Source organism: Artibeus jamaicensis, unplaced genomic scaffold (assembly GCF_021234435.1).
Source record: "Artibeus jamaicensis isolate MK-2021 breed Jamaican fruit bat unplaced genomic scaffold, CSHL_Jam_final contig_233, whole genome shotgun sequence".
In the NCBI taxonomy this organism is placed as follows: Eukaryota; Metazoa; Chordata; class Mammalia; order Chiroptera; family Phyllostomidae; genus Artibeus; species Artibeus jamaicensis.
This window is the reverse complement of record NW_026521486.1, coordinates 9,029,512-9,052,629: the sequence shown is the minus strand read 5'-3', so window position 1 is coordinate 9,052,629 and position 23,118 is coordinate 9,029,512. Positions and strand designations below refer to the sequence as shown.

The 23,118-nt window shown below is 57.9% G+C and overlaps 1 protein-coding gene and 1 pseudogene across 1 annotated transcript; one reads left to right on the top strand and one right to left on the bottom strand.

The window, feature by feature from the left end:
- The first annotated feature begins 7,572 nt into the window (after positions 1 to 7,572).
- RASD2 (RASD family member 2) lies at positions 7,573 to 19,921 on the top strand. Its single transcript, XM_037160636.2, has 3 exons — positions 7,573 to 7,966; positions 13,953 to 14,232; positions 17,586 to 19,921. Exons 2-3 carry the CDS (start codon positions 13,962 to 13,964, stop codon positions 18,113 to 18,115), a joined length of 801 nt encoding a protein of 266 aa, XP_037016531.1. The 5' UTR covers positions 7,573 to 7,966; positions 13,953 to 13,961; the 3' UTR covers positions 18,116 to 19,921.
- Positions 12,723 to 13,963, bottom strand: LOC119060438 (cleavage and polyadenylation specificity factor subunit 5-like; annotated as a pseudogene).
- Positions 19,922 to 23,118: the final 3,197 nt, after the last annotated feature.

Genomic DNA, 23,118 nt, shown 5'->3' with positions numbered 1-23,118 from the left:
CCTGTTCTTCAAATGTCCCCATGGGCTGGAGACCACTAAAAGGAAAGAGAAATGCACCAAGGCCATGGTCATTAGCATCCTGGGGCAGTGGACTCTCTCTATTCCTGGCAGATCTCAGGTAGTTGGCAAACCTCTCCCCAACCCGCCCCCGCCGACTTTCCCAGCTCAGGACTTGAAGTGATGAGCCCACTGTGTTGTGTGGCACTAGCAGGAGTGCCAGGTGCTGATCAGGAGAGGAAGTAGACCGCTCCAATTCAGTGAGGACCAGCCTGCGCGTGGGGCGTCGGGTTCAGCTCTGGGCTCAGCGGAGGGCGACTGGCATTGATTGGGTGGCTCTGTGTGCCAAGTGCTGCTGGGCACGCCCGGCCCCTGCTTTTTTCTTGAACTGTCTTGCACTGTGTTACCTCCCCCAGCTTTCCAGTCAAGACAGGTGTATTTCAGTTTTTCAGGTGGGCTACTCTCTCATCCAGGTCTTTAAGTGTCCTATTCCCTTTGTTTGGAACACTATTTCTCTGGTTAACTCCAATCCATTCCTTAAATCTCAAGAAGGCAAATGCCTTCTCTGCTTCACAGTGCTCTCTAAATGTTTGTTGAATGACTGAGGGAGGGAATGAATGAGTTCTCACAACAGCCCATTTGACAGATGAAACAACTGAGGCTTAGAGAGAAGTAGCTTGTCCAAGGCCAAGAGAAGGTGAGAACCAGGATTTAAACCCAAGATTGTTTGGCGGTCAAACTTGTGCCCTTTCTGCCGCACCTGGCTCATGAGGGTAAATGGGGGTGGACAACAGTGGTGGGAAGTGGGGGGACGGTGCTGGTGGCATAAGTGAGAGTCCAGGCACCTCTCTGTCCATTGCTCATGGGGAGCAGCCAGAGACAGAGGTGGGGCCTGGGCCAGGCCGCCGAGCCACACAGTGCCTGGCTGAGCCTGTGAGCCTGGCCTCCCTCAGTCTCTCTCTCTTTTTAAAGATTTTATTTATTTATCTTTAGTGGGAAAGGGAAGAAGAGAAGGAGAGAAATAGCACTGCATGGTTGCCTCTCGTGCGTCCCCTGCTGGGAACTGACCTGCAGCCCAGGCATGTGCCCTGACTGGGAATCGAACTGTTAGGTTTGGTTTGCAGGCCTGGTTGTTTGGTTTGCAGGCCCGCGTTCAATCCACTGAGCTACACCAGCAGGGCCTCCCTCAATCTCTCTTGAATTGAGGATTCATAGGCACTTCTCTGTATAGAGAGGTGCCAGGCCAGTGGCTCAGCTGGCAGTCAGAGCCCAGAGAGTTGGGCAGACTCCTGGGTCCTTGGCAACCTCTGGTTAAAGAAGGGCAGATTCCAGGTTGGAATCAGAGGTGCTTACCCCCAAGGAGCAGACAAATGCCACAGTGTAGCTGACACCCCACAGCAGAGAGAGCACGGGCCTCGGGCCCCAGCCGACTCAGGATCCCAACTCCACCAGTATAAGCTGCGTGGCCCAGTTACTTCACCTCTCTGAGCCTCGGTTTCCTTGACTGGAAAATGGAGATAATAAGACACTCCTTGTAGGGCTGCGGAGGAAGTTAAACGTGTGACTTGTGCAGCATGTTCGAACAGGGCCTGCCTGGCCAACCCAACCTGGCACAGGAAGCAGTTGGTAAATATTAAGCTAGAAGGCCTATTGTTCTTTCATTGTCATTGAGCCTCTCCTACCTCAGCTTCTCTCCTGTGTTATGTTTTTGTTCTGTGTGTTACCTGGGGCTGTGGGAGGACCAGATGTGATTGACAATGGAAAAGACACCTGCGAAGTCTTCTCCAAAGGGCAAGGCTAGAGGCAGTTGCATTGCCCTTGTTGTCTCCATCTGGACCATACCAGGCCAAGGCCAAGGTGCCTGATAAACATCTGGAGAGAAGCAGAAGCCATGAGCTTGGGAGATGATGATGATGATTTCAATGATAGATATGATGACAGAAATGATGATGGCAGCGATGGTGGAGATGATGATGAGGAGGAGGGTGGTGATGATGATGACAATGACAATGATGGCGTTGGATGCATGGATGAACGGGCGAGAGAGCCTGTCACAGCATGTTCAGGCCAACACTTCAGAAGACAACAGGAAGTCATCAAGAGACCAGAGGACTAGTTGTCCACAGACCCAGATGTTTTTCAGTCCAGGCTCTGCCTCTTGCTGGTCAAGTGACTTTGGGTAAACCACTGAGCAGCTCTGAGCTTTAGTTCTGTTGCCTGTGGAATGGGAACGAAAACCCTGCCCTGCTTACTTCCCAGGAAGGTTACGGCCGTGCTCATGTTCATACCACGGCTGCATCTGAGTGCAAATTCCACCCACAGGCAACCATTGCTGCCAAGACGACAAGATCTGTTACTTCCTGGCCAGGCGTCCTGAGGCCACTTAGGTCCCCCACCAGCCACAGTCTCCTCATTTACAAATGAGTCCAATAGTGCCACCCACACATGGTGTGGTGGCCTAGCCAGAGTGGGTTCTCAAAGTCACAGGGACCAACCTAGTGCCTGCAGGGAGTGGGGACTTCAGGGACAGTCCTCATTTGGACTTAGAGCTTCTGGTCCACTCTGGTTGTTTCTTTTCTGGCCGCACCCTCAGCTTGGCCCAACCTGAGATAATGCCCACCCCTTCGAGGTCAGCACCGCTCCTGGCAAAACTGTGCTGTGGGACAATCTTCAAGGACAGGATGGGTCCCAAAAGGCCACCCTGTGTGGCTGCGCAGGCTGCCTACCACTCTGGGGCACTCAGAGAAGGAAATGCAGCCCTTCCCTCCTCTCCCCAGGGCTGGGAGCCTCGGACAGGAGCGGCCTCTGCCTGGAGGAGGTGCCTTTCTCTAATTTGCATAAGGACTGCATATGGGCTGGAAGGCACCTGAGTCACCTGTGCTGGGGTTCATGCAGCTTAGAGATGTGGAATCAGGTGGGGCCTCAGAGAGGATCTGACCCAACTTTCCTGTTGCAAAGAAGAGGGAACTGACTGTTATTCATTCATTCAGTGAACCTTTACTGAACTATGTGACTAGTTCACTATGTGAACTAGTGATACTATGATACTATGTGATGAGTATCATCTCTATGTTCAGCAGGAGGCAGACAGGGTCAGATGAAAGGAAGGGCACAGGCTATGGCTGGTTCACCTGTACTCCTGCTGAACTTTGGCTGGGGGGCACGCCTCTGTCCTTTTTGCTCCGCCTCCAGGGATGTTTGGCAAAGTCCTATCATGCCAGGCATGGTGCCAAGTCTACTCCAGCCAGCTGTTCTCTGCACTGACTGGTACCTGACTCCATGCCCCTCATTCCAGCTGGGCTTGTGTAGCTGGTGACCTACTGACCCCTGACATAGGCTGAAGGCTGATTCTGATGACTGGGCTCGCTGGGGCTAGACGCCCGGTTAGAGGTTGCACAGCCCTGGATGGCGCATTCAGCGGGAAAGAGCACTGTGCTAGGAGTCGGGACCTGGGCTCTGGGTCTAGCCTGCCATTAACATGTGTTGAACTTGGTCAAGCCACAAACCATCTCTTGGTCTACAAAATGGGAAGGTCAGGCCATGCGACCTCTAAGATTTTGCCAACTCTGACCTTCTGATCAGGGGTTCTCAAACCTTGGCAGGTAATGGAATTGCTGGGAGGGCTGGCTCAAACCCACATGGCTGAGCCCCACTCCAGAGCTTCCAATTCAGTGGGGCTGGGGTGAGACCTGCACTTCTGCTGAGTCTTAGGTGATGCCGATGCTGCGGGTTTAGGGACCATACTTTGGGAACTGCTGTTCTAGCAGTGCTGGCTGCACATTAGAATTACCTGGGAAAGCTTTAAACACTGTTGATACCAGGCAGATTAAATCCCAGAGCAATTAAATGAGCATCTCGGAGCCGGAGCCTGAGCTTCGTCATTGTTAATATCTCCCTCAGGTGAGCCTTGCGTTCCGCCAGGGACAGGAGCCGCTGTAGGGGAAAGGTGGCTGGGGAAGGGACAGGGCACCGACTGGGCCCTTTTGGAGGGAGGTCTCTCGGATCCCAGCTCAGCTCTCTAGCTGCCAGGTTTGGGACAGCCTCCCCGGGCCTCAGTTTCCCCTTCCATAAGTGGGGTTGTTAGGAAGACCAAATAAAATCCTGCCTCTTTGTGTCTGCCCACCCCTTCCTTCCTCCTGTCTCCAAGGAGAGCTTGTGTTTCTCCTGCTCTGAGGCCATTCAACTGAGCAGAATTTAATAAGCATTTATTAAAAATTCACCATGCGCAAGATGTGGCCCCGAGTGATGTGGGAATAGAAAGATCAGTGAAGCTCACCCCACTCCAAGGAGCTCACATGCTAACGGGGGTGGCAGGCAGGCCTGGGTCCCAGACATGAGGCTGGATGTGACACAGGCCACACAGGCAGTGATTGTGACAAAGGCCACTGTGTGCGAAGGCCCCAGTTCGAGGCACCTGACAGCATATTTTCATCCTTCTAACAACCTACAAGAGAGCTACTGTTACAACACTGAGTTCAGAGGTGAAGAGACTGAGGCTTAAAGGGGTGGTCAGTTCCCCAGGCTCTGGTGCCGAGAGCCCAGAGGAGGACGAGAGTCACACCGTTGTGGGTAGACTGTGGACATCGGACTTTGAAGGATGTGTACAAGTTCAATGGGTAAATATAGAGGAGAAAAAAACTATCCTAGATAGAGGAATCAGCATACACAATGGCCTGGAGAAAGGAAATCCAGCTTCTTTGGGGACCTGCAGAGGGTCTGATTGGCTGAAAGGCAGGCTGATGGTGGGACATGGTGAGAATCAGACCCTGATGGTGGGAGGCCTTCTGTACTGAGCTAAGGAGTTTAGATTTTATATCGCATGGAGTGTTGGAGCCATTGAAAATTGCTGAGCAGGAGGTGGCATTTTTAGAAAATGATTAGAGTGGTCCTGGGCTGTGAGAGAGATAAGGTGACAGGGAGCCCAGTAAGGAAGGAGGTGGCTGTGACAAATGGGGGCGGGATGGGAAAGTGGGCACACAGGGGAGGGGCACTGTTGCCACAGGAAGCTTCCTGGGGCATTGACCCCGCATGTGCACCTGCTTGTTTACTGAGCCAGTCTGTGCTGGGGGTGGGGGCAAGGGTGGGAACACGGACAAGTGTGTCTCCCGGGGCCCCAGAGCTCCACATGCCGTGCTCTTCAATATGGGGATATGGTCAGTGGAGCGTGACCCTCTCAGGGCGAAGAACTCGGCTGAAGCAGCAGGTTATGGGTTCCCGGGCGGGCTCAGATCTGGCCACCTGCCACATTTCCAGGGTTGGGGATGGGGGAACTGGCCCAGTGGCCTGGATCCTCCTGACTCCAGCCTTCCAGATGAAGTGTGCCACCCTTTCTGCCTCCCACTGCCAAGTTTATGACCAGCTCGAGGCTCATAACCTCTTTGCGTCAAGCTGAGCACAAACCGTCCTGGGCTGCAGCCAGTTCCTAGAAGCAAAGTCTGGATGTGGAAAGAGCACTGGGCTGGGACCCTGCCACTTGCTGGCTGGGTGACCTTGGCCACATACGTCCCTTAGCCCCTCTGAGGCCTAGATTTCACTTTCTCTAGTTAGGGGATTAAACACAAGTAGGGCAAGTGCTGTGCCCTCTGACCAGTTCCCCCCCCACCTCCCCACACCTGCCCCATCTTCTCTGGTCAGTTTCCCTGGAGAATCTCAAGACTGCACAGGAACAAGCAGAGCAAGCCACTTTCTATAATCGAAGTCCAAGGCCATGGTGGCACTTTAGTTTCTCTGTGGACCTAGCATATCATACCCATTTTATGGAGGACATAACCACAGCCCAGGGAAGTCCCGTGACTGGCCCAGGGCCACATATTGCAGCGGTGACTGAGGCTTGAACAGCAATCTCTATTCTGATGGAGCTGGACCCTCAGTTTGGTGCCCCCCCACTCCAGATCCCCACTTATCAAGAAGTGGGAGGGTAAGTCTGTTGGTGGGGGAGGACCGGTAGCCGCCCCCCAATTCCTGCGTTCCAGAAGTGAGGGCTAGTTGTCTGGCAGATGCAAAACGTGGCTTGACAGACACAGTATTGGTCCCTTCACTGCATCACAGCGAGAACATTCTCTTTTCAGCCTCCAGATGACATGAAGGAGAAAGTCTCCACTGGATGCTAATAGGTCTTGACCGCCTCTCCATCACTTGCCACCCCCTGCCCCGCCCCTTTTCCAGAGGGCACATCTCAAGCCGTGGCAGGCCAGTTTCCAACTAGAATTTAATAACTTTGTTTTCACTGTGCTTATTTTTACTCTTACCTTCTATTTATGGCAAGTGATACTGGTTTCCCATTTAAGGTAGTGATATAACGATTCTCCGAAAAGCGTGTTTAAGGAAGGGGAACCTGGGTCTTAGATTTAAAGAAAATACTAATAAACAGTGTCTAGACATGGAACAGCAAGAATGACTGCCGTTTGCCCTCGTTCTAGGTGTAGGGAATGGAGGTGAGCGAGGCGCTGCCCGAGGCACCAGGATGTCCCAGGCAGGGCTCTCTCCGCAGACGCGCACGCAGCACAGACCTCCGTGCAGGCCGAGTTGATTCCACCTGGTGGCACGTGTGCGGCCCATGTGCCATCTCCTGGGGTCCTGCAGGCCACGAGACCTCGGGAGGCCGCGGAACAGAGTGTATAGCTGGGCACCTGGGGATTTCCACGATGGAGGAGGGCGCAGGAGTCATGGCCCGTGGGCTGTGGATTATCCCAGCGCGAGCAGCTGGGCCCCCCCCGGCCGATTGGCGGCGGGACCCTCGCAAGTCACCTGCAGCCAGGGTGGTGTTACGGAGCTCGTCCCCGGCCACCACCCCAGCGGTCACAGTCCCACGCGCCCCTGCACGCGGAGCGCCAGACTGCGGAGCCCGGGTGGTGGCGGGCGGGGCGGTAGGGGCGGGGCTAGGCAGCGGGACCCACCACCCATTGGCTGAGCGCAGTGCCAGGGGCGGGGCGCCGGGAGAAGGCGGGTGAGCGGCTCCCAGAGGCGGAGGCTTGCGTGGGGCTGCCGGACCCACGGCTCAGAGCTGCGGAGTGGGTGGGTGGGCGCCGCACGACGGGTCATCTAGGGACTCTCGCAGGGACTGCGGAGGGCGCCCAGACCGCTGCCGCTGGGACCGCCTTCAGGACCCTGGGTTCTGACCACTTTTCCGAGGGACCGTTGACCTTGCTCCGTGGGGCGTTCGCCTTCGGGAGCAGGAAGGAGGGAGGAGCCGGGAGCCCTGCAGACAGAAAGTTCGCCCGCCCTGGGGGCCATAGGAGGTGAAGTGGGAGGAGGAGCCGGTATAGGCGAAGTCGGAGCTGCGAAACCTTGGGGCGGCGTTCAAGGCTCCCTCCCACACTCCAGTGCGGAGCTCAGCGCCTTCCTCCTCCTTCAGCCGCCGGCATCGCCTGTCAGGGGTTCAGAAAGGAGTCCTGCCTCCCGCCGGGAAAGCTGCAGAGCGGCGGGCAGCCGAGGAGTCCAGGGCCGAGCTGGGCAGCTCTCCACCCCAGCGACCCCCTTTGGGGTGGGCCAGGACGAGTGTGCCCACCCACGCATGCACCCAGAGCTACCTCCAAAGGATCCTCCGGGAGTCTCTAAGGACTCCCTTTAAACCCTAGAGTCTCCCCTACCGCTCTCCCCCCAGCCCGGAGCCCCAGGCGGGGACCCCGGGATCCAACGTCCCCACGCCTCCGGGCACCTGGCTCAGCAGGAGTCCCCCGGGTCGGGGCAGGGCAGGGCCGGCGGCGACGAGCCGGAGCCCGCCCAGCACCCGGGCCCCGCCGAGCCCTCGGAACCCACCCATGGGACACCAGCACCTTGTATCCCCTCGCCCGGCTGCGCCCAGCCCGGCGCTCAGAGCAGCACAGAGGAGGAGCCTGGCGCAGTGACCCAGGGCCCACCGCAATCTCTGGAAGGCTCCGCAGCCGGGGAGGCAGGCTGTTCCCCGCACCTCCAGGCGCTTCCAGGCAGCCCTCCGAGCCGAACCAGAGGTCCAGTCCGCCATTCACAGGTAGGAGGAGACACCCTACAGAATTGGGGAGCTGGGTGAGGTGAGGAGCCAGGGGAAGAGGGTTGAGAATGGTCGGAGAAGGCTAGGTGAAGCTTTACATGACTACCATAGTGAAGCTGATCCAGCTCCTGTATGTATGTGTCGGGTCCATCCGGCAACTCTGCATATTTAGAGAGAATTAAGTTAGTTGAGCACCTACTGTGTGTCAGGCTGTGTGTGAGGCCCTTTACTCGTACCTGGTAAGAAAGACTTACTGAACTTCTACTCTCACTGACTGGGTGCGCGGAGCTTCCATTTAAGTATGAGGAAACTGAGTCTCAGGGAGGAAGAAGGTACTTATCTTCCCCAAACACTCCCACCCCCTTCCTGAGCCAGCTGCTGCCTACATGCCAGGAGCTGGGTAAGGGCTGGGATGTGGCCAGTTGGTGCCCTGTGCTGCCCCCCCCCCAGCCCCAATGAGGACCTCCTCTGAGGAGGGAGGATTCAGGAACACCTTCCTTGTCCGGAGTTCCTCCAGCTTTTTCTGGGTGTTTCCTGCCCAGGATGGGTGTCCTGTCCTCAGCTAGCCAGGGAGCCCCCCGAGTGCCTCTGAGGGGCTCCCTCTGACCTCTCCTCCCATCTCCCCCAGCCCTGGGAAGAGGATGGAGGATGTTGCCCAGGACCTTATGGGACGTAGGAGACCGGGTTGGGAAGGGCAGCCAGCTCAGGAGCCCATGATTCAGGCTTCCCCTGGCACCAGAGAGACAAGATGGGTCCCCCAAAACCTGTGCCTGTACTCCAGTCCTGCCCTACCTGGATGCTCCAAGAAGCCCCTCGACTGCCAAGAAGAGCCACAAAGCGAGGGGCCCACTTGCTGTGTGGCAGGAGCTGTATCAGCCTTTTGGCCTCTCACGGCCGCACTCGGGTCTGTTTCTGCGGTACCCCTCCGAGGGCGGACCAGCCACGCCAGCCTGGCCCGGCCATCCACCCAAGGTCGCTGAGCTGGTGGGAGGCAGAGCGGGTCTGCTGACGGCTGCCGCCTGCCTGCTCTCTTCCATCCTGAGTTGCCAAAGAGGGGAGGTTGGCTTTGCAAAGCCCTCAGGACTCATCTCAGCGTGGGCATGGAGGCCAGTCTGTCCGTGTATGTCCAGAGAGGCTGGGGTGTGCCCTCGTAGAAGAGGCCAGGGGTTGGGGTAGGGGGATGTTGGGGGGACAGTGCAGTGTCGCTGCTCTGGGGTGCTCACAGGGAGGAGGGTGCGTCCAGACTCGTGTTCTGCTGTCCTTGCTCAGCCGACCCCTCCACCTTCCAGGCAGGCCCTGGGGGAGGGGCTCAGGGAAGAAGAGGATGAGTGTGGAGATGCATTCACTGGGAGCTGCTGAGCAGAGTTTGGGGGAGAGCCCTGGGCAGGCTGCCCGCACCCAGCTGCCTGTAAGGAGAGAGCGGGAGTGAGAATAAAATAGGGTCATTTCCCTGCCTGACTCCAGCTGAGGCTTCAGGGAGTCAGACACTGTTTTGAAAGACTCTGGTTGTGGCCTGGGGGTGGGTCTTCACAGAGGTAAGAGCCCAGGCTTCCGAGCCAACAGCCTGAGTTTAATCCTGGCCTGGCCAGCTATCTGTGTGAACCCAGGCAAGTGACACCAGTGTCCCTATCGGTCCACTGGGTCCATGGTGTCCCCCTCTTCACAGGGCTGTTGTGAAGTCATGGGAATTAGGCACAGAGTACCCAGCGTGATGGAAGGCTGCCTGGCTGGGGTGACTATTCTCCCCGAATGGCCCCACCCCATCTCAGCTCCAGGCCCTTCTGCCTCCCAGGGGCCCTTAGAATGGCCCTGGGGTGGGGTCGGCCAAGTCACAGAACCTACATTGGGAACTGGTGCTGCTGCCAGTTCCTGTTAACTACCAGGGTGGCACTCCGAACTCTGAAAGAGCCCTTTGAACCCCAGCCCTTGTCTGCTTCTCACTGTGTAGAGTCAGCCTGGCTAAAGATAGGGAAGAACAGGGAATGCAGGAGCAGAGAAGCGATGCCCACGGTGCTGCCCACAGCACCTCCTCTGGGGGCAGAGAAGGGAAGACAGGTGTGGGGGTGGGAGGCGGGGCCCACAGAGGTGCTGTCACCTGGCGTCCAGGTGTCTGGTGCTTCACAGAGCCCCACATGGCAGAGGCCATGTGAAGACTCAGATTCTTCTCTCAAAGAGGAGAGCTGCAGATCTTTTTCCCTCCTTAGCCTCTCTCTGACTCTGCCTCCTCGCTGAGCCTTTGCCCGTTTGTTCGGTCATTGGTATTAGCGTGTCTGTACCAGGAGCCCTAGGGGTAGAGGTTGGGGCAGGCAGGGGTGGAGACAAACACTGTCCCTGGGGGCTGCTGGCTCCTTCCTTCTTGGTCTAGACAGAGGTGACCACCAGCAGAGGCAAGGTCCCTGCAGAAGGACTTGGGGAGGGGGACGTCCTGGTGTGGGGCCTCTCCCTCCCCCATCTCTGCTGAAGGCCCAGACTGGCTCGCCCAGGCCCAGAGGTGACTGAGAAGGGTTCGCTGCTGTTGGTCTTGCACCCCCACTGCCCACCTGTGAGTGTGCCCAGGGTGCTGAGTCCCTCCACATCACAGCCCCTGGGCCTGCCAGGCAGGGTGGGGCTGGAGGGAGGAGTCCCCAGAAGGAGGCTTCAGGGGAGCTGCAGAGGCAGAGGTATTTGCTTCATCCATTCATGGATCACTTATTGAGCGCCTGCTGTGTGCGTGGCACCCAAGTCTCATAGGGTACATTGAAAGATGGCTTCAGACATGGCCTGGGTGAGTGACGTGAGAGACTCAGGCTCAGGCTCTCACTGTGCCGGCTCCCTTATTAAACTCATGCACCAGTCACGTAGCTTTTAAGCACCAGGGGCCTTATTTGTGAAACGAGGAAGATAATATATAGGGAGGCAGTGAGGAGACTCCATAGCACAGGGCAGACTGCCCACCTGCCCCTCCTCTCCTGGGTATGGGCTGTGTAATCACAAGCAAGTTACTAAACTTCTCTGTGCTTTGATTTCTCCATCCGCGAATTGGGAAAATTCCACCTGCCTTCTGGGATGACTGAGGGGTGAAGGGGTTTATTATGTGTTCAGCACTTAGAACATTTTGACATATGTTAACTGCAAAATAAATGTCAGCTGTTACTGTTCTATACTTAGCACAGTGCTGGGCACACGGCAGGGGCTTGGATCGAGGTGATCATTATCCTGGCTGCAGGCCCCGGGTCACAGTGTGCTGAGCAAGCTCATTGTGTGAGTCTCTTTGTAACTCATTCACTGACATCGTCTTGGAATCGGCCGGCGGCGGTATGCACGCCGCAGGAATTGACAAGTGCTACCAATGAGAGCTTTTTAGAAAGGTATCTTTGAGAGCCGGTTTCTTGCCCAGCAGCTCCCGGTTGGGCAGGTGGGCAGGACGTGTGTCGGGAGACCCACACGGGAGCGGTCTCCACCTCCAGTCTCTCCGCACCACGGCAGATCCGACCGCATGACTGTGGAGAGAGCCTTGGGGTGAATGGGCCGTCGGGGGTGGGGGGGTGTCGGAGCTAGCACAAGTGGCCCTCTGTGCCTTTTCCGAGCAGAGGACCTGCCAAAGACAGCCCCCATTTCCCCACCCAGCCTGCACCACCGTGTGTGGTAGCCCCGGGGGTCGGTATTCTAGCAGGCCAGCCTGTATCCATTTCCAGCTCCTCTTCTCTAGAGAGGGATTCCTGCTGCTGTGGGTGGGGGTCAGAGGGGCCTTCAGAGAGGAGAGGGTGTTGAGCCAGACCCTGAAACGTAAAGGGAAGAGGGTCTCCGGGGGAGGGACTAGCCTGAGCTAAGGAGCGGAGGCAGAGCTCAGACTGATGGAGGGACGGGGGCCCGGGTGCCGGGGCGTTTCTGCTGGGTGTGGAGATGGGAGGGCTGGGGTGTCTGGGCTGTGAGGGGCCTTTCAGGTGGGGCTGATGGCCACGGCCCCTGGAGGTCACTTATGTCCACTGGGGGTTTGGGGCTTGGGTCCATTTCAACCTCTTTCTACAAGGCCAGGAGGCCCCCTCAGAAAGTTCTGGGTACATCCAAACCCGTGAAGCCTTGGCGTCATGAGGGAGTTGTTCATGGGTCATTTCTCCGACACCTCGCCCCCCTTGTCTGGGTCTCCGGGCCTCCGGAGGTGGCGAACTCCCAGGGCCTGGGGGGCGAGCTCTACTGGGCAGCCCCGGGCTCGGCCCGGAGGAGGCTGTCTGGACGGGCCTCCCCTTCCTCTGGGGGGGGCTGCAAGGCCGCAGCACCCCGCCCCGCCGCTGCGCCCACCAATGCTCTTGCGCCCTCCCCATGTCGTGTGCAGGAGTCACAGGCTCCTGAGAAGCCAGCCTCAGGAGGGGTCAGCGAGAAAGCAGGCTCTAAGAAGAGTTCTTTTTTTTTTTTTTTAAGAATTTTTGAAGTATAATGCAAAATTTTAAAAAAAAACAAATAGGAAGAAGCCCATTTTCTTTATAAAAATGTATGAGTAGAAACAAAAGCAAATTAAACATTACCACATGTTATACCACTGTCTAGTTCTTCACGTCGACTTGACTGTTTAAACAATAGAAAGCAGGCGGCAATCGAGGGTTTGGGAGAGAGAAAGAACAAAAGCCCTTCTATACCTCGTTTATTCTGTAGTGGGCAGAGCTGTGGCCGCGGAGACGGCTGCTTTTCCCCCCACCATGCTGGCGTTCAGCTGCGTATCAAGCTGAACCTGCTCCAAAGCTGGGAGACCAGGAACGAGGGGCCCATATCCTGCTTTACGTCAGACAGTTCGAGCAGTGGCACGGTCAGCCGCTCGTAATTTTAGGAGCAGCGAACAGGCTTTCTCTGGAAGTTGCACCATAAACAACAACTTATGCTCCTTCAGTTCTGTCATATGTGCAAGACACTGAGAAGGTTCAAAACGTGGTCCCCACCAGGGACCGATGCCGTCATCTGTGACCCGGTCTTGCAGGGCTCTCCCTTGACGACCTAGGGTCTCTGTCATTAAGCAATTTAGTCCTTCTGCGTCATCTTCTCTGGGGCTGAGGTCACCAGCAGGGAGTGTGAAGAAAGTTGTCCCCACTGTGGCAGGGACACGTGGTATTATTCAGGCACAACCAGAACCCCCCCCTCTAGACCCCCTCATTCCAATTTTACCAAGTGCCTCCCCCATGCATTGAAATCTGGCTGCAGGGGAACTGCTGTTTTCATAGAGGGGCTCTTTGGTGCCAAAGGTGTGACTGGCGAGAGGGAGCAGGCAGACTGTGCGCTCCAAGGGGAGGGGCGTGGTCTGCTGGAGGTACTTGCTGCCAGACTGGTGGACGCCCCTGTGGCACCGTTTAAGAGTTGACACTTCTAAGGGTCCGAGCAAGAAGTGAGTTTGTTCCTCAAAGTTTTGTATCTGACCCTGACTCAAAATAGGCCCTCAGAGTTCTTTGTTATCTACTGTTTGATTCTTACTGCCTGACAATGATTAATGAGCTTTACCTGTATTCCTGTGCAAAACGAACCCAGTAAAAGCCCACTGAGGAAAAGGCTCTTGGCCCTTCTCCTTTGAGAGATAGGCCACCTTTCCTGCCACACCCCCCAAAAAAAAAAAAGAGTTGACATTTTGGAGCCCTGGCCAGACAGGGAGCCCTTTAGAGCAGCCCTGAGAGTTGAGCCATTTTATAGACAAGAAAAGTGGCCCCCGGGGAAGTTAGGCTACTTGCCCCGAAGCAACAGTGAGCTAGTGATAAACACGCCCTGGTAGTCCCGTGCTGGAATACGTAAGGGGGCGAATGAATGAGCGAGTAAGTGGAAGAATGAAGGAGGAAAGACACAAGGGCACGGAGGAATGAATGGGCAGGACTCCAAAGCCCCCGAGAGAGACCCTGCTCCACTGTCCCCATTTTACAGAGAGAAACAGGAGACCCAGTCAGGAGCCAGGCAGAGGGGGCCAGTGCCTCCAGCAAGGGGCCTCGGGGCTGCTTTGGGTCTCCTGACGCCCGCTCCCCGCTCTCTGTTGCAGCCCCGAGCCATGATGAAGACCTTGTCCAGCGGGAACTGCACGTTCAGTGTGCCCGCCAAGAACTCGTACCGCATGGTGGTGCTGGGCGCCTCGCGGGTGGGCAAGAGCTCCATCGTCTCTCGTTTCCTCAACGGCCGCTTCGAGGACCAGTACACACCCACCATCGAGGACTTCCACCGGAAGGTCTACAACATCCGAGGCGACATGTACCAGCTGGACATCCTGGACACGTCCGGCAACCACCCCTTCCCCGCCATGCGCAGGCTGTCCATCCTCACAGGTGGGTGCCTGGGGTGGGCACGGGCGCCGCCTACACAGGGGTGTGTGCTCAGCACTTTACAGTTTGTACAGCACCTGCATCTCCGTCCTCTGAGGTGAAGGTTACAAGGAACCCCCATGCAGTGACCGTGAGGGGCAGAGGGGTGCTGCTGCTGGCCCGAGCAGCTGTGGGAGCCGGGGCCCAGTTTCCATCCTCCCTGACCCCGGGTCAATCACTCACGGCTCCCGGTCCAGCCTTACAGTTTGGGAGCTGACTGGGGCGGGCGCTGGGGCTGTTCCTCTCCCAGAAATGGAGGGGCTGCTGCCGCCCTCCTGCAGGAGGTGACTCAGCCTTGCTCCACAGCCCAGGGTCAGTCTGCTGGGCTCAGGTCTGTTGACCCCCCCCCCCCGGCCCTTTGCCACCTCTCAGAGCAGTAACAACAGGACTGGGCAGCAGGGCCCCTGCCCATGCCGGGGGCTCGGTAATAACTGCAGTAACGGCGATAGCGTTAGCTGACCCTTACCAAGAGCTGTGTGTCTGGACCCATTGGTTTCTCTAATCCTCACAACTAACCAGGGAGATGGGCGTTTGCCCCCCTTTTACAGGTGGGGAAGCTGAGGCCCAGAGAGCTGAAGTCACTCTGGCGGTAACACAGTTGGTACATGGAAGTCCGTCTCCCGCTTTGCCACTAGGCTGTCCTGTGGCCTCTGGCCCTGCTGGGAGTGGTGGGAGGCAGAGGGAGATGGCCGGTCGGTCGGGGACCACGCGGGCAGGTGCAGACGTGGGGCCTGGCCATCTTCTGCGTGACTCAGGCAGTTTCGTGTGGTAGCTCAGAGGCAGGCCTAGAAACCAGGCTGCCAGGGTCTGAATCCTGGTTCCCCTGCTTCCTGGTTTTGTCCCGGTCACAGGCTTCATCTCGGCTTTCTCGCCTGCTTGTCGGTGTCACACAGCAGCCATCCCAGAGGTCACTGTGAGATAAATGAGTTCGTGTAGGAGCAGTGCTCGGCGAGCAGGTATTAAGTGCTCAGTAAAGACTAGTCCTAAATTAAGGCCGCGTTCATAGTGTGCCTGCCTTGGGCTCTGCAGGCTCGCGTCCCGAGCCGTGCCCCTCCCATTGCTGGGCAGCAATGAAGCTGGGGAATGAGCACGTAACCCGTCCTCCAGTCACTGTGAAAATAACCCCCCAATCAGACACTTCTGCTCCCAGAAAACCTGCCGTGCCTGCCCCTCCCCAATATCCCAGTCCAGCCCCCCCTTGGGTAGCCTTGGCAAGCAGTCTCCTCCTGAGACTGTCCTCGCAGACCACCGGGCACAGATTGCACTCAGACCCCCTCAGCCCACGTTTGGGAGACGCAGTGTGTGGATAGAGGTGCCCTGGGTGTGTCTGGGCACGAGTCCTGGTCCCCCATCGCGTGGCCTAGACCTGGGACCAGAGGTCTGAATCCCAGTCTCGCCCTCCACCCAGTGGGCATGACAGAGCTTCCTCTGGGGGCGGCTGAGAGCACTGGAGGGAGACATGGGCATGGGGGGCACTTCCGGCACACAGTGAATATTGCAGGAATGCCAGCTCTCAGGGAGGGGCCTGGGAGCCCCTCCATGCAAACGAGGCTAATGCCAGAGGGAAGGAGGAGAGGGACCCCTTGCACAATTTCAAGATATCTTTTAATTACACAAATAATATACAACACACCCTCCTTTAAACACATAGACAAGGCTGAAAAGCCCCCTTGACACATGTCCCCCCAGGCTCTGCCCCTTCCTGGAAGTGGCCACCCCATCAGCCCGGTGTGCACCCTCTGGCCCTCCCCCGTGAGCACACCGACATTCATATTTGCATCCCCACAGAAGAGTATTTTTTTCTGTCTTTCTCTTGTGCATCTACCATTCCGAGCACATCTGTCTGCTGCTTGCTTTTCCACTCACCAACCCATACCTCATTTTCCAACCTGGTGCTGGTGCACAGAGCACTCTGAAGCCGTCAATTCCACCACCATCCATTCCCTCCAGCTGCCAGCCCCGCCGGCTGACTCTGCAGCTTGGCACCGCAATCGTGCATTTGAATGTGTCAGGGCCGCTGAACCGTCTGGGGCCCAGGAGCAGCCTAACAGAACGGGTTTGGCAGCCCGAGCTGATCTGGATGCCAGGCGGGTGCTGCCCACACCGTCTTTCATCCTGTCCCATCCGGTCCCGCCCACTCAGCCACTTTCACGGACACCCACCATGTGCCGGGCACTGGAGGCGAGGAGAGGACGACACAGGCCCCTCTGCTCCGAAGCTCACTGTTCAGAGCACACCACTGGCCGGAACACAGTTCCGCTTGTGGCATGTGCGGTTATGGGGACAGCTGCGCTCTGGGGTCATATGGGCCAGTTGCTGACACCTCTGAGCCTCGGTTTCCTTGTCTGTAAAACAGGGATCTTGACATCTTGCCAAAGTGAGGAAGGTCCTCTGAGCATGAGACTGTGATAAGATTGTAGGAAGTTGGGGGGAGGGCACCAGCCCTCTCTGCCACCCCTGCCTCCTCCGCATCGTCCCTGCTTCAGATCCAAAGGCCTTGAGAGACGCAGCGAGCAAACCGGGGAGACTGTGGGCCTTGCAGGCCAGCGTTCGCTTATTCTTCTGAGATTTATTCAAGAAGCAGAAGGCACCTACTGTGTGCTGGGCACTGGCTAAGCGAGGGCAGGCGTGGGCCCATGTCTCTTGGCCGGGCCACGTTGGAGCTGTGTGGCCTGGGACAGTTGCTCCCCCTTTCTGAGCTGCAGTTTGCTCTCCTCTACCGTGAAGATAAAGAAATCTCACACAGGTTTTATAGCGTCAGGGAAAAACTGGGCAGGAAGTGTGTGACCCGTGCAGGCTCCTGCAGGGGCTTGTTCTCATTATTGTTGATACCTAAGGCCACTGACCGGCGACACTGCTGTCACTGTCTCCTGTGGCGCTCAAGGTCACCCTACAAGGCAGTGTTTCATCCACATGGGACCGATGGGGACATGGGACTGAGAGGTTGAGGGAGGCTGCCGTGTGGCCTGCTAAAGGCCACGTGGTAAGTGGAGGAGGCAAGACAAACACCTAAGCCACCCGTTGCCAACAGCCTGGGGTCCTGCCCAGCATCAGGTGTGAGGTTCCAGGCCCTGGGGATGTGCCCCAAACAAGCTGGGCAGACCCCTCCTGTCACGGAGATTGCATTTATTATTCTTCTAATGCTGCCTCCACAAGTTCAAAGTCACACGTGGCCTCCAGCCCTGCAGGGAAGTGTAGGCTGAGGTAGCTGTGTCCCAACCAGGTTCTGCCACAGATAAGCTGCGTGGCCTCGTGGGGCGGGGGGCTGGCAGGAGCCGCCCAGGAACTCACCGCCGCGGTTTCTCTCCACCGCACAGGCGACGTCTTCATCCTGGTGTTCAGCCTGGACAACCGCGAGTCCTTCGACGAGGTCAAGCGCCTGCAGAAGCAGATCCTGGAGGTCAAGTCCTGCCTGAAGAACAAGACGAAGGAGGCGGCGGAGCTGCCCATGGTCATCTGCGGCAACAAGAACGACCACAGCGAGCTCTGCCGCCAGGTGCCCACCACCGAGGCCGAGCTGCTGGTGTCGGGCGACGAGAACTGCGCCTACTTCGAGGTGTCGGCCAAGAAGAACACCAATGTGGACGAGATGTTCTACGTGCTCTTCAGCATGGCCAAGCTGCCGCACGAGATGAGCCCCGCCCTGCACCGCAAGATCTCTGTGCAGTACGGTGACACCTTCCACCCCAGGCCCTTCTGCATGCGCCGCGTCAAGGAGACGGATGCCTACGGCATGGTCTCGCCCTTCGCCCGCCGCCCCAGCGTCAACAGTGACCTCAAGTACATCAAGGCCAAGGTCCTTCGGGAGGGCCAGGCCCGGGAGCGGGACAAATGCACCATCCAGTGAGCGGGAGGGATGCTGGGGTTGGGCTGGGGCTGTGCCTTACGGGAGGTGGCCCCAGACGCCCGCATCCCCCCATGAGAACTCAATGGCAGTCGTATTGGAAGAGGTTTGGCACCAGCGTGGAGGACCCCGGCCGTGAACCTCTCTCTGTACCTTCTCTGGCCTTCCTGCCACTTCCCTCCGATTCCATGCTCCCTGTGGTTTCAGCTCTCCCGTGTGGAGATGGCTCTCCGCAGAGCGGGAGACGAGGTTGGGAGACACCTGGACTCCTGTGAGGACCCAGGGCAGAGCCTCCTGTCCTTGGGTTATAAGAAGCACTGATGCCGCAGGGGACAGGACGCCTGTGGTGAGAGGATGAAAGCGGCCCCCGGGGCCAGGTGGGAGAGCACTCTGCTGTCCTGGCGTGAGACCCAGCTTGGTTTAGGCGGCAGCTAGGAGACTGCCCCCCACCCCCCCGAGACTCCCAGTGTGGAGACTTGCCCTCTGGCTCAGCTGCTTCCACCCTTGACCGCCCCACCCCACCCCACGTTGGTCCCTGAGTGTCCCTGACATCCAGCCAGGAGCATCTGTGCGTTTGAAGGGGAGGCAGCCACGTCTCCTAGGCCACGTCCAGCTCCTGGGCCACCTTCCTGGTCCGCCCCCTCTCCCAGGTCCCTCCCGTCTGCTGGGTGTGCCGTGCCGTTCCAGCCATTCTCATGTCCTGTGTAGCTGTAGTGTAGACTGGGAATCCTCGTACTGTAAAGCCCAGCGACCCCTCATTGGCCAGGCCCCCCCAGGTCAGACCCCCCACCTCCCCTGCTCCCCAGTGGGGCTCCCGCCTGGCCTGTCTGCAGCTGGACACTGCCCTCCATACTGACTTCACAGCTTACGCTCGCCCAGGTGGGGCCGGCTGCCGGGACCACCGCTGCCCCAGCCCCCTGCCCCCACCACGCGGCTCAGTCAGGACAGGGCTCCGCCTGGAGCCAGGCTCTTCTCGACTGTGCTTGTTCCTCAAGCATTTATTGAGCACCTGCTGGGTGCCGCGTCCCCTGTGTGCAGGGAAACCCGAGGGTGAGCGATGCACTTTACAACCCCAAGGCCAGGGCCTTCCCCAGGCCCGGCCTCCTCCCCTTCACCCAGCTGGCCTCTGCCCGCCCTGCTGTCCCTCTGCCTGCTGCACACGCAGCTGTCGGGAGGCTTGGAGGAGCAGCCTGGGGCCGGAGCTGAGCCTGGGCGAGGTTTGGGTGGTGTTTTCTCACGCCTGCCTGGGGATGGGGCTGTACTGGGTACGGGGCCTGGCAGGATTTGAACCTCTAGACCAAAGCTCTTGTCATCAGCTCTTAACAAACACATTTTGTATTTTAGTCTCCAGAAACATATTGATGTTTAGGGCCATAAGGAACCTTAGTGGTCATCTAGTGACTCTTCCCAAGGCCCAGAGAGGGTAAGTCGGTTGCCCCAGGTCACACAGCAAGTCTACGAGTGGCAGAAGCAGGGCTAGGGCTGGGCGCTCAGCACACACCGTGATGTGCATCCTTTCCTCGAGCTGCCCCTGAAGGCCGCTGCAGATTCTGTGTACGTGTGCCCATGTATGGAATGTACACACACGTGAACACACAAACACACAGGGCCTGGCCCCAGCTCTGCTCACCCTCCACCCTTCCCCAGCCCCTGCTGCTCAGGGCAGCAGTGCTGACCCTGCTTCTGTGTCCCCACCCAGCCCTACCTGGACCCTCTAAGCAGACCAGGTACCTTGGCCAGGACGGGTGTGTGGCCTGGTCTCACCCAGATCTCTGTGAGCATTCTCAATTAAAATGGGTTTGTTTCTAAGCTGTGTCCTTGACCCTGTGTCTTTTCTGTGTTTCCAAGGGGAGGGGCTGCCTCGTCCCCAACCAGAGCTGGCCTTTCCCTCCCCGAGTGGCCCCTGCCTGGGGCTCTTGCTCTGCCTGCCAGTTGGAGTCACTCTTCAAAGTGAAGTATGTGGGGGAGGTGGTAGAAGAACGCCCCAAGCCTCTCCCGGCCCCCACCCTCTGGGCCCTGTGGGTGTGGGTGCTGAGTGTCTGGGACCCTCTGGGGTGGCCAGGTCGGACAGGGGAGGCGCCCTGAGGACCAGCAGCCCTGTGGAGTCACCCTGTGTCTGAGTTCTGAGTGGCTCCTGTAGAGCATCGATTTCACCCCCAGGGACATTTGCCAATGTCTAGAAACACTCTTGATTGTCAAAACTGGGCGGGTGAGGGCGTGTGGTGCTACCAGCATCCCGTGGGAGAGCGTCGGGGATGCTGACCACCCTCCAGTGGCCAGGACAGCCCTGCAGTAAAGAGCCACCCTGCTCTGAAGCGTGGCAGTGGGCAGTCTCCTCACTTGGATAGTCAGCCCCCTGGGCTCGGCACCGCCCTGGTCTGTGTGTGCTTGACAACCACGTACGACTTTCTGGATGCTCCTTCACAGCACTGGGGGAGCAGCATGGTGGCCCTCCTGGGAAATGAGGGGGGCGTGGGTGCGGCGGCTGGTGGAGGGAGAGGGCGGTCTCGTCCCTGTACAGCCCCAAACGTGCCACCTTGGGCCAAGGCTGTCCCTGCACAGAGGGGAGGGCAGGGAAACAGCCACACGCCGGCTGCCGTGTTCCTCGCCCCGTTTCACGCCCTCTGCAGATCTGCTGCTCCAGCAGAAACACGCTCCTCGTGTTTGTCTGTTTGCAACATCGAGTTGGGGACAGCACAGCGGAGGAGGTGGCAGGTGGGGGACTCCAAACCAGAGGCCGTGGAGCTCCATGTGGTGAGAAGGGATTTACATCTGGGAGATGGAGACGGGTCCACTGACCAATCAGCAAAGGCCACAAGTGTGTAGGTGCGAGGCCAGAGGTGGAGGTCAGGTCAGGCCTCGCACCGGCACACTCAGAGAGAAGCAGGACAGGGCCCTGCGTGCCAGGGGCTCACGATCCAATGCAAGAAGCCCCTGCCTGCATATTCACAAAGCAAGGTGAGCCCCTTTACCTGTGGAGGCAAAACCAGGTGGACCTGGGATGGGGGGAGCCAGGGAGAGCTCCCAACCTCTGCCTACCTGGTGGGGGTGGGGGGCCCAGCTCCTTTCTCTGCTCACCTGGGAGCCCTGCTCCCTCCCACCTTTTGCCCACACCAGCCAGAGCAGGTCAGCGTGGGAAGCAAGTCTCTGTGAGACTTCCCCAGACCTGGGTTTTGTGAACGTGTAACCCGGCGGCAGACACTCCTGCTGCACCGCAGGTCAGCGCTGCAGCACGAGATGGGCTGAACGGGGAGGCAGCAGGTGCACAGAGCGAGCCTCCCACACGCCTCGGGCCCAGCCCAGCTCCTCCATGCGTGCAGGAGGACGGCGAGTCCTCTCCCAGTCCAGGTGGTCCGGCTCCAAACGGGAGGTGGGGGCCTTGCAGCCATGTGTTGTCTGCAGAAGAATTAATATTCTTATTACATAACCCACAACATTCCGATCATTTCTCAACAGAACAGGCTGGCTCCGGCCCCACTCCCTGCAGCCCACGGACTCGCCTGGAGTGGGCTAACCAGCACAGGGCTTTGGCAGAGGAGGAAGACTTCCTCGACAAACCTTTTCTTAGCCCAGGGACAGAGGGTGGAATAAGATTGTAGGGAAATTCCCCTCACGGGAGACCCTTCAGAGACAAGCTCGTCATAGCCAGTTTTAATTCCTGACCCTAGGAAGGGAATGTTGAGAATCTGATTTCAGAGAATTCTGCGCTGTGAATTCTAAGTACTTGTTCTGTTCCGCCTCCCTGAACCTGTCACTTAGTCAAAAGAAAAACTTCGGTCTGCGTCACGGCTTGGTGGGGGCTGACGGGTGGCCAGCCGGGGCTCAGTGACAAAGGCTGCTGGGAACCAGGGAGGGGAAGGGGGAGGGGACAGGCAGTGGATCTGTTTGAACCTTTACCGTGTGCCAAGCGCTGCGCTGGGTCCGCCACCTCTATCCCGTCACTGGATCCTATGGCAATGCTATGTATAAGGGCTATGAACCCCTTTTTTCACATGTGAGGGAAACTAAGGGTCAGAGAGGTCAGGCCACTTGCCCAGAGTTGCACAGCCGAGTGACAGACCTGAGCTTGAACCCATGTCTGATTACAAAGCATGTTTTCCCCTAGAGCTTTTGTAACTGGGCCAGTGGGGGGGGCTGCGCTCTGGACAGAGAGGCCAGTGGGTTGGGGTGTGATGTCCGGACATGGTGAAAAGAACTGGGGCTCACGTAAGTCACAGGGCAAGAGACGCCCTACCACTCACAGCAAAAGGCCCAGCCTCTGTAACGGGAGAACTTGATGTTTTTCCCACGGGAGAGTCCGAGGTAAATGTGCTAGGCCAGAGGGTGGCCCTGTTCCACCTGGTCATTCAGGGTCCTCCACCTCTAGGGCCTTGTCACCATCTGCAAGGCCAAAGCCACTGCCACAGTTGGTTTCTGCGGAGGGGCAAGGAAAAAGCATGCAGAGGGTACATAGCCGGACACATTTCTTCCACTCACGTTCCCCTGGGAAGCCTCAGTCACGTGACCTCACCTAGCTGTGAGAAGGGCTGGGGAGTGCAGCTCCTGGCCCGGTGACTCATTACTGTGGAAAAACAGGACTAGTGACCTGGCTGGCCAGCTGACGGTCTCCACCCGGTCACTGGGTCACCACATGCCAGAGGGCCAGCTGCAGGGCCCCACCTGCAACCTGACTTCTAACAGGCTGTGCTCATCAGAGAGCACTCTGACCTCCGACTGGTTCTGTGAAGTGTCTCTATTTTCCTGTTGCTACGGGAACGCCGACTGTCCTGTGATTTCTGTCATCTCTACCCGAGGCCCTTCGGGTGGCAAATACAGCCTCAACTGAAAACCCTTGACCCACATGACGAGGAACATTTCAGTCTTCAACCAGCAAAAAGACTTTCTCTTCTCCCATGGCTGAGGTCTCCTGTGCTGGATGCGCTGGAGTCCTGGGCAGTGGAGGCTGGGTGGGCCCTCTTTTTCACTGTCCTGCTACCTTCTCACTCTTGTCAGTTCCTCTCTCCTTC